The following is a 10,109-nucleotide window of genomic DNA, read 5'->3' as shown; positions in this document are numbered from 1 at the left end:
TTCAATCTAGTGATTCATTTTATTTTTATTATACTTATATTATATACAGAATAAGTAAAGTCTAACTTTTATTTTCTAATATAATGATTTTAAAAATAAAAAACTTGTCTAATGAGATGACTTATATTATGTGCATATTTATTCGTAAATATCCTCCCTATCGGCAACGTAACGTACTATATCCCTAGGTCGTAAAAGTTTCTCTGCATCCATATCTGGTATTTCGAAGCAAAATTCATCTTCCATGGCCATTATAATTTCTATGTGATCTAAGGAGTCCAAACCAAGATCGTCGATAAAATGAGAGTCCAAAGATAACTGCACAAAGTTAATTTTTTAATTATAATATGCTTCAAAAATTGGTAAATAATTGAATTTACACATATATGTGTATATATATATATATACACATATATATATGTATTGATTTATTACAAAGACACTACGATTCAAGCGAGGTATTAATTAATAATTACTTTTTTCTGAGAAGCTATCTATATCAAGGTGTTTCAACAGATATAGAAAATGAATGATAATGCTATTAAATATTACGATATATATAAAATATGATTAATAAACTTATAAAAATTCAATTTTCAACAGAAATTGGTAAATTTTATCATTTGCACAATACTTTCGCAAGTATTTTTTAATGTTATATTATCTTGTAAATAGATACCTTCTGAGGATCAACTTTATCATAGAGATTGAGTACTAACAGTACACGCTGGCGAATAAGATCAAGCGATAATGGTGCAGCATGACTGTACTGACGCACCTGCTTGACTCGTGTGCCCTGTAAAATAATAATATGTAAAAAAAAATATATAATTGTACAACCTTTTCATCAGTTATTTTATCAAAAGCTTTGACCACATTTAAAACACGATCTTCAAGTTCCTTAGTTTTAGGTGTTGCACTGCACAGACGTACAAATTGTATGTTTACCTATATGTACAATATCATCATATATTATTCACGTGTCATTAAATAAATAGAACATATATACAACTAACACAATTATAATAATTCTATTATATATATTACAAAGCTTTTAATAGACATTATAGACGAATAGGAGAAGTATTGATTTTGAGTATATAACATGACAACTCTCTATATTTCTCGAACATGATAACATTAATGAAAGAAAATTTAAATATTGGTGTCGTAAGATCGAACTTTACTTTACTGACTCTATTACTTTACGGATATTCAATCTAGTTAAAACATAACATACATACTAAACGAATGAAATATTCCGAATCTTATACTCTGAATACATTTATATTCACTGATTTCTTAAAATTCAAGATATTTTGATTATGTAATGCTCAAATTGAAGTACAATGTAGGAATTACCAGAAAGAATTTATGAAAACATGGAAAAAGGCAGTGTTTACCTGTGGTACATGGGTAATGATATTTTGTCTATTACAGTGAAAAAATCGTTCATTTAATTGAAGTTGTGTAATGGCACTACGTAAGCACGTTTGTCTAATCGAATTTCCAAATGTACCGGTATTTCTCATTAAAAGACGAACTCTTGCGAGAGACGCCATTTTCTCTGCAATGCAAAATCTCCCAAGAAGACGTAGCTTATTCCCGTACCTCAACTTCTACCGTATCGTAATTTTCACTACCACGGTTGGTTATTACTTTACATAAATTAGAAATTGTAGGCGACATCTACCTGCAATATATTTACTGCAAAGTAAAAATTATCTTTCTAAGATTTCGTCAAATACTGTTAAATCTCTATAAATGTACACGTACATAATACGTTAACAATTATTATTGTAAAAAATAATATTAACTTAATAATTACATAATTATTTATTTATAAATTTTGATATAGTGATTTACATGTCGCAATAATATTATTTATAATCATATTTTATTCAATTTGTATAATATATAAGAAATGTTAAAATGTTTCTCAGAAGATAAGAAATTTTTTGTAAAAAAAGAATATTAAATACTTAGTAACATTTCAGATTGAGAATATGGCGAAATTGCAGGAATCGACGCAACTGACAACGACCGACTCGTAGTGGAGTTCATGTTAGTATTTATCTTTGGCAAGTATTTTTTTCTGCTGACCAGACGGCGAATTTGCTAGTGTCTTGGATAAAGTGTGCTCGAATTCGTATCGTTAGTGCCATATGTGCTGGAAGAACAGTGGTCAATATGTGGGTGAAGCCACAAGAGGTTCTACTGGCAAATGCTCTTTGGTAAATTGATACGTGTATACGATGTTCAATGTTCTGTTACAATTACTGTTTACATCGTACGTCAAAGACAGCTGACAGACGTATACTCAAGGATTTAAGTAATTTTTGAGCATTTATTTTTTTGTCAGAGTTCTACGAGCTTATGTATATGCTAGTCTAAACAGAAAAATAATTCTTTTTTTAATTGATTTGTCATTTTTGTATTTAACATAATATTATTTGCTTACATATCGTAAATATATTTGACGGTATTAAACGTTATGTGTCCGTTAGATCTTGTTAGTTAGAGTTACTATCGTTAGAACCATAAATCATCGCTAGATGTATTTTCTTACGTTATATATCATGCAGTGTAGGAGTATAAATTATAATACATTATATGTGGGAGGATGTATATGGTTTATTATCGATAACAGACATCCGCTCTATTGGAATCATTTCGTCAATTATTATCTATGACATTGATTCATTCTCATTCGGTGATATTTATGAATAAAATATAAATGAAAAAAGGTGAAAGATACCACTGATATTTACAAAAATGTAAATATAAAATTATGTAAAGTTGTTGCCTTTTTTTTGTAATATGGTTTGCACAATAAAATTGTAGTCTTTACTACTGAAGTTTATTTGTCATATCTTTATTGTATTTTTTATGACTCGTTTCTACTTTAAAGGATTTATGTAACATATAATTGAGCTTATAACACTTCACTTTTATGTATTTTAAAAATACTTTGACATTACACCTAGCTTTTTTATTATGTTTTTTGAAATAAACAGTATTTATCTCATGTGTTAGAGTGATTTTCAAACAGGAATGTTGTCTTTGAATTTTGTTGTCTTTGTCATGCAGGGTAACAGAACAAGCAACTGTATATTTTGTTTTACAACGCCGTAAAGGACATGGAAAGACAAAAGGCCTTACTTCTATATTGGTAGGGACATTGGATAGCGTTTTTGACACTAAACCTCCACCATTTAGGATATTACATCAAACGCCATCATCAGAAGTTTATTGGGGTAAAATATTTCAATATAAATTAATAAGATAAAATACTTATATTTTATATAGTTTCTTCATATCATATTGGTATAAGAAATTGTTATTATAGATAAAAATCTTTTAAAAATAATTTTTTTAACTTATAGCAGTTGCATGTTCCTTGACACATGAAGAAATTTTACAAGATTGGGAATGGCTTCACTCGAACTTGATGGATACATTAACATCATTTGATACTGAAGAAGAAATAACTGAATTTGTTTGTTGTAAAATACAATCTATTATTGCAAATAATATACCAGATTGTCAATTTGCTGACGGTAAGTTATTATGAGAAATTGATCAAAAAATAAAATTTTTGTATAGTATTATTGAAGTCTATGTTATCCACAGAAGAAGATCCAGAATCATTTAAAACTGTATCTTTTAAATTTCATCAACTTTTCAATATACCAAAAGAAGATAAATTGGTCAATTATTATTCATGCAGGTACTTGTATAATTAACTTAAAAGTATATAAAATTTCAGTAAAATTTATAAAACCTCATAACGTTGTATCTTTTTAGTTACTGGAAATCTCGTTTGCCTAGACAGGGGTGGTTATATTTATCAATAAATCATATGTGTTTTTATGCCTATATATTGGCAAGAGAAACAAAATTAATTATAAGATGGGCAGACATTACTGAATTAAGCAAAACTAATTCCATCTTATTTCCAGATAGTATACGTGTTGTAACTAGAGACAATAAAGAGGTAAATAAAATATTGTGATTGTTTATTATTTATATTATTACATTATCTGTAGCATTCAATATTTTATTTCATTTGCAGCATTATTTTTCAATGTTTCTTCATAAATCAGATACATATTCGTTAATGGAGCAGCTTACAAATATTGCTATGAAAAGGTAACATTATTTATATACAATAGATAAGAGTGTAAGAATATAGATAGAAAATGTGCTTCATAAATTAATGTTATTTTATTTTTACTAGGCTTATAGATGAAAAAAGTGGCTTTAACGAAGATAGAGAACTATTAAATAAACTGAGGTATTTGAAGTCACTTACAGGTTTCTGAATAAAATTTGTGTACATTGATTATAATGATAATTATATTTTCAGCAAAAACGTACCTAAAAAACCATCCTTTTTAAAACGAGATCTTGATGCAAGAGCACATTCTGAAGCCTACAGATTACAATTCAGACTACCAGGAAATGAAAAATTAGATGGTAGTATTGATGCAACATTATGGACACCATACAATAAAAGATATGTCTGGGGAAAAATATTTCTTTCCCAGAATTATCTTTGTTTTGAAAGCAGAGTAAATATATTGATTATTTTAAATAAATATAAATATGTATAAATTTTATGTCTAATGACGTAATTCAATATCCATTTCATTGTAGGTAAGAGGATTAGTAAGTTTAGTTATACCTTTAAGAGAAGTAAGGCTTATTGAACCAGCTGAAAATCAGTCAACTAGTACAGGAATAGACAAATCTATTCTAGTAACAACTGCTCGATCGTCGTTTTTATTTGCTCAGATTCACGATCGAGATTTTGTTGTTCAGAAAATATCTGAATTATTAGCAAAATCTAAGCTATCAAATTTGTAAGTTTCCACTTAATATTTTTAGTTTTGATCATACAATTTAATATGTAATATGTCTATATAGTAATTAATATATTTTCAAATAGGAGCGTCGATTACGCATTTTTTCATAATAGTTTACATAGTAATAGCAACAATGAGGAAACTAAAACCGCTAATGACTGGAAACCACAACCACCATTAATGACTCTGTTTAAAGCTCCATTAAGCAATGAAGCGACGCTAAAACAAGAAGCTAAAGAAAAACAATGGGAACTCCATTTTGCAGAGTATGGTAGAGGTATTACAATGTACAGAACAACAGAAACAGCAAAACTTATAATTCAGGGTATACCACAGTCTCTTAGAGGAGAAGTTTGGCTTACTTTTTCGGGTAATGCAGTCAATATAATCATTACCATATAATTGAATGGTATAACATAGTTTCAATTTATTTCTAGGCGCGTTAAACGAAATGGTAATGAATCCAGGACTTTATAAATCGTTAGTTGACCAATCATTGGGTAAGTCTTGTCAAGCAAATGAAGAAATAGAACGAGATTTGCACCGTTCTTTACCCGAGCATCCAGCATTTCAATCTGACACTGGTATCAGTGCTTTAAGAAGAGTTCTTTCTGCATACGCTTGGAAAAATCCACAAATCGGTAAAAATTTTATTCGTGAAATTTGTCATTATAAAGTTTTCAAAAATTATTTAATCTTAATTGTCTTAAAACAGGCTATTGTCAGGCCATGAATATAGTGGCTTCAGTTCTATTGATCTATTGTTCAGAAGAATCTGCTTTCTGGCAGTTATGTAATGTATGTGAATCGTTATTGCCTGATTATTATGACAGAAGAGTAGTCGGTGCTCTTGTTGACCAAGGTCTTTTAGAAGAGTTAGCTGCTGAACATTTACCAACTTTACATGCTAGATTGCAGGAACTTGGTCTCATTAAAGTTATATCACTTTCATGGTTCTTAACCATATTTTTAAGCGTTATGCCAACTAGTAGCGCAGTAAATATAATGGATTGCTTTTTCTATGATGGAGCGAAAGTAATTTTCCAGGTACAACATATTTTATGTACATATATTTTGTTTTTAGCTCCTTAATTATTTTTTATTAGTGAAGATATTGAATTTTATTGATATCCTTTCTAATGAATACAGAATAAAATACATACAGAGGAAATTTGAAGTAAACAGGTCTTTCTTCCTGTGTCAGATAGCATTGACAGTACTGGAGTGGAATCAGGATAAATTGTTAAATTGCTGTGACGATGGTGAAGCAATGCAGTTATTAACGGATTACCTTGGGGGTGTATTCAATGATGAAGGACTTATACTTCCTAGACCAGTTGATAGCGCTACTCCTAATAGAGTAAAAACGCTTTTATGCATTAGTTATATTTACGGAGATTCATGATTTTATTTGTGTTTATTATTTTAGAGTATATCTGTTCAGACTTTAATATATGAAGCATATTCAAGATATGGATCTTTGACTATTGGTGGAATAGAAAGACTTCGTTTAAAACACAGGCTTAGGGTAGTTCAAAGTTTGGAAGATGGAATTGAGAAAAATGTAATTAGAAGTGTTGTTGTTGACAAATATATGACAATGGAAGAACTGCAGGTATTAATATATTTAAGAAAGTATACATTCAAAAAACACAGATGCTTAAAAAACAATGATATCACTATCTAGGATTTGTTAAGTTTAGTAAGAGAAGAATTAATGAGCCAACGAAAATCTGAACCTGATCGTTATGATCCAACGCAGCCACCTTATGAGGCATATAAAGTAGATTTTGAACTATTTAGGATATTATTTGGTGGCTTGTCTCCATGGGGAAAATGTAGTCAAGCTGAATCTCTCGCCGCCCGATTATTTCGTGTAAGTTAATCGAATTTTACAAAATAATTTTCTACTTTTAAGTGTAGCTATTTATAACAAAAAAGAAAATTATGAAAAATAATAGATAATATTAGAGAATTAACATCCATGTGTATGTTAGTTTTATTGAATAAGATCAAGCAAATACAGAAAATGTTCATAAGTAGTATTGTATATCAGTTAATGGATCGTAATCGTGATGGACTACTGAACTTTCGGGAATTAGTACAAGCGATTGGTATGACCGCAACTGCAGATTTAACACAAAGGTTAAAACTTTTATATACTCTACACTTACCACCATTACTTACACCTGTTGATTTCGAATCGCCAACGCATTCTGGTAAATATTATTTTATAATTAAAAGCATTATAATAAGAAACTGTTTATTGTTACTTTAGATAAGTTAAACATATCAATATTAGATGGTGCTGAAGTAGCAGCAGAAGCTACAGATTTTTTTGACAGTATGGAACAAAGCGTTGCTTCTTTAGAAATGCCAGTTAGTTTAGCGGAAGAACCGAGTATCGGTACTTTATCTCGATCGACAAGTTTGACCAGCCAGGGAGATCAATCATGGGAAGTTCAAAGCATGGGAAGCTTACGCTCCATGATAGCATCCAAAGACAGCCCACTGGATCTAAAAACTGTGCCAAAAATGTCACAAAGACATTTCATTGCATTATGGAAAACTCTTTATGACATGTTCCCTGCACAACCAGAAGAACAAGAAACTTACCATTGTATAGCTTCAATAGGTAAATTATACACATATCAAAGTACTATTACTGCTTGAATCCATATTAAATAAAAAAACATTTTTTTTACATACAGGTACACTTTTACTCCAATTAGGCGATGTTGGTAAAAAGTTTTACGTCGGTCGAGATGAGTCTGAAGACAGTTTACTTTTGGCAGCTATTGCTGTTCAACAAACACCTTCAGCTGTAGAACGGGTAACATACTATTTATATTAAGTAAGTAATCTTAGAATATATTATAAATTGTACATAAAACATGATTTTTAGTCACATGATCGCAATGGAAATCCGTCAAATGTAGTTGCATCTACTGGTCCAGATTGGTCAATAAGTGTCGAACAGTTCTTGGCATCTGCCTTAACAGGTCAAGCTATAGTTGATTTTTTTAGTAAAAGAGCAGATCTTTCAGAATCGATTACAACTTTAAAAAATCGTAGGTTTAATCGCGTTCATTCCTTATCAGATACTCCTGTGTTAAATGTTTGATACGCAGGTTTAACTGTTTATGAGAATAGTGTAAGATATATGTAAAATTTATAAAGTCATAGATTGCCTTGAATAATTGACCAGTAATTTCGTTTCCTAAGGAAATTTCTACATTCATTGCAATTAGATAAATAAATCTTAGTTAAAAGATAGGTTTGTAATGTGCAAAATACATTTTTGTAAGAAAATAGTAGTTAACATGTTTCAATGCAGTAATTCAAGTAGCATCTAAATTTTATTTGGTATTACTCTTATATTTTTTATTGGTTCCGAAATTACAGATATAAAAAACGTTTAATTCTTTATATTTTTAATATTATTGCTTTTTCTTTCTTTAGTAAGCAATATTATGTACTAATTTACTTTAAAGATAAAATTTTACTGCAAATGTAATTAAGAATTAATTATTCTTTCAAAAATATTAATCTTTAAATATATATAAATCTATTGGCCTAATCATACAATATAATAATCATACTGATCAAAATCGAAAGATGGTATCAATAGAATATACTCAGGGTAATATTTCTGACATGTTAGTTCCAAATCAGTTCCATCACATTTTAACAATATTCATGCTTGAAGATAAAGTTCCCGATAAATGATACTAGTATAATATAACAGAAATATTTTTTAGAATTAAAGTGTATTGAATACTTACAAGTTTCCATATTTTCCCAATTATGATATGAGGGATATATGCACAAAATCATGAAATATTTTTACTCATTTAATAGATGTACTGTTTAATCTCGCAAATATATTAAAAATTTCAAAACATTAAAAACAATGAAAAAAGTATTGTACACTAATTTTTGATTACCAACAATTATAATAATAATTAGTGTGTGATAAATTGATATTTTAAAACAATATGGTAATCGATCAAGACTATACTTATACTATATACGTCCTCAAAACAATATTAGATAAATCTTCGAAATATTTAAGAATTTATACTATCTCTTATTATTCAAGGCGTTACATGCATAATACAAAGTTTAGAACGGATACATATTTTAAAACATTTGTAAATGTTTTTGTTAAATACAGTTAAATATTAATATTTGAAATCATACTTTTTTGACATATGTAACTATATTTTTTAAAATGATTTTTATTTTTATATAATCATTGCATACATAATTTTTTAAATGGAACTAGCGAAAAAAGTTATTCCATCGTAACAAGCATGAAATATCTAAAAATTTATCTTTCTGTATCATATATATGTATATAATGATCCATTATTTCATATGTAAAACTCCATGTACAAATTATATAATAAATGATATATATAATAGAACTTTCATAAAATTATATGTACAATTTAAGTTAGTAGTTTGATTCAGTAATACACATTGTATTAGTTTTTTTTTATATTTTTATTGAAAGAATACAATAATTATCATAGATTAAAAATTTTTTGGTAATATACCATCATTTTTTGCAAGTCGTACCAAACAATCATCAGATTCACCCTGAAAAAATTAAGAAAGCAGCTATTTTAAAAAAATGATAATTTCTACCAGTAATTACTACAACAGTAAATAACGTACCATACGACGAATAGCGCCACAAATTGCATACATCTTTTGAGAGTCAGTCATGCGTCCAGTTTCAGGATCAACATCAGCAATACTTAATTGAATAGATGCATGATCCTTGGCATGAATGATACGATTACTCGATGAGCTATAAAATACAATTTATATAAGATTTATAGCCGATTTAACGTTAATTTATAGCTATATTTGCACTTTTTATTTAAAGAAGGACATTGTTATATTATTAAAAATAGCAATCCACGTGTATCACATACCATTTTCTTGGTATGTACAAGTCAACAAGTACTCCGTTGTCGTTCTCCATTTTTATATCTGTAACAGAGTTTAAAATATATAATATACACTATGTTTTGTACAGAATTATAACACTAGGAGCTTTTAAATTAAGATATACTCTTACTTTTGATTGCTAAATGTGCAAAGTAAAATGGCTCCGTACGCAAAAGAACTTTTCCGACAACAGTACGTATATATGTCAGAAACTAAAATCACGGTTACCAACATTGACAATAAGTCTCTATATATTTTTAGAAATTCATATCATCAATA

General features: G+C 28.6%; 3 protein-coding genes across 6 annotated transcripts; 1 reads left to right on the top strand and 2 right to left on the bottom strand.

Moving 5' to 3' along the window:
• Positions 1-7: 7 nt before the first annotated feature.
• Positions 8-1,685, bottom strand: LOC126864538 (acyl carrier protein, mitochondrial). Of its 2 annotated transcripts, none has more exons than XM_050615995.1 (3): positions 1,404-1,685; positions 680-796; positions 8-318 (listed from the first exon to the last, which is right to left on the bottom strand). In XM_050615995.1, exons 1-3 carry the CDS (start codon positions 1,560-1,562, stop codon positions 139-141), a joined length of 456 nt encoding a protein of 151 aa, XP_050471952.1. In that variant the 5' UTR covers positions 1,563-1,685; the 3' UTR covers positions 8-138. The 2 variants fall into 2 exon arrangements, with proteins under 2 accessions (XP_050471952.1, XP_050471953.1); XM_050615996.1 differs by lacking the exon at positions 680-796 and adding an exon at positions 841-948 and having other exon boundaries at positions 1,404-1,684.
• Positions 1,686-1,834: 149 nt separating this feature from the next.
• LOC126864515 (TBC1 domain family member 9) lies at positions 1,835-9,298 on the top strand. Of its 3 annotated transcripts, none has more exons than XM_050615936.1 (19): positions 1,835-2,064; positions 3,091-3,257; positions 3,387-3,560; positions 3,634-3,730; positions 3,808-3,997; positions 4,076-4,152; positions 4,241-4,297; positions 4,370-4,574; positions 4,660-4,865; positions 4,952-5,238; positions 5,306-5,509; positions 5,584-5,915; positions 6,073-6,228; positions 6,298-6,483; positions 6,556-6,744; positions 6,925-7,087; positions 7,147-7,503; positions 7,580-7,701; positions 7,774-9,298. In XM_050615936.1, coding segments are annotated over exons 1-19 (3,390 nt in total). In that variant the 5' UTR covers positions 1,835-2,062; the 3' UTR covers positions 7,993-9,298. The 3 variants fall into 3 exon arrangements, with proteins under 3 accessions (XP_050471893.1, XP_050471891.1, XP_050471892.1); XM_050615934.1 differs by having other exon boundaries at positions 1,840-2,234; XM_050615935.1 differs by having other exon boundaries at positions 1,850-2,234; positions 7,171-7,503.
• A 55-nt stretch (positions 9,299-9,353) lies between these two features.
• Positions 9,354-10,107, bottom strand: LOC126864542 (40S ribosomal protein S21). The gene is made up of 4 exons (XM_050616000.1): positions 9,961-10,107; positions 9,815-9,872; positions 9,552-9,687; positions 9,354-9,473 (listed from the first exon to the last, which is right to left on the bottom strand). Exons 2-4 carry the CDS (start codon positions 9,862-9,864, stop codon positions 9,408-9,410), a joined length of 252 nt encoding a protein of 83 aa, XP_050471957.1. The 5' UTR covers positions 9,865-9,872; positions 9,961-10,107; the 3' UTR covers positions 9,354-9,407.
• Positions 10,108-10,109: the final 2 nt, after the last annotated feature.

The sequence above is a fragment of the Bombus huntii genome, chromosome 4, assembly GCF_024542735.1.
Source record: "Bombus huntii isolate Logan2020A chromosome 4, iyBomHunt1.1, whole genome shotgun sequence".
NCBI classification, from domain to species: domain Eukaryota; kingdom Metazoa; phylum Arthropoda; class Insecta; order Hymenoptera; family Apidae; genus Bombus; species Bombus huntii.
The sequence above is the reverse complement of the archived record's forward strand: the minus strand, read 5'-3'. Positions and strand labels throughout refer to the sequence as shown.

Excerpts from the sequence above, each read along its gene's own strand:
- LOC126864538 (XM_050615995.1), bottom strand. The coding sequence starts at position 1,562 with ATGGCGTCTCTCGCAAGAGTTCGTCTTTTAATGAGAAATACCGGTACA. Across the intron at positions 797-1,403 it reads TCATTACCCATGTACCACAG|GGCACACGAGTCAAGCAGGT; the intron begins GTAAACACTGCC and ends ATTATTTTACAG. Across the intron at positions 319-679 it reads ATAAAGTTGATCCTCAGAAG|TTATCTTTGGACTCTCATTT; the intron begins GTATCTATTTAC and ends AACTTTGTGCAG.
- LOC126864515 (XM_050615934.1), top strand. The coding sequence starts at position 2,191 with ATGTGGGTGAAGCCACAAGAGGTTCTACTGGCAAATGCTCTTTG. Across the intron at positions 3,561-3,633 it reads AGATTGTCAATTTGCTGACG|AAGAAGATCCAGAATCATTT; the intron begins GTAAGTTATTAT and ends TGTTATCCACAG. Across the intron at positions 4,575-4,659 it reads ATCTTTGTTTTGAAAGCAGA|GTAAGAGGATTAGTAAGTTT; the intron begins GTAAATATATTG and ends ATTTCATTGTAG.
- LOC126864542 (XM_050616000.1), bottom strand. The coding sequence starts at position 9,864 with ATGGAGAACGACAACGGAGTACTTGTTGACTTGTACATACCAAGAAAA. Across the intron at positions 9,688-9,814 it reads TTGTACATACCAAGAAAATG|CTCATCGAGTAATCGTATCA; the intron begins GTATGTGATACA and ends TGTATTTTATAG. Across the intron at positions 9,474-9,551 it reads GTGGCGCTATTCGTCGTATG|GGTGAATCTGATGATTGTTT; the intron begins GTACGTTATTTA and ends TAATTTTTTCAG.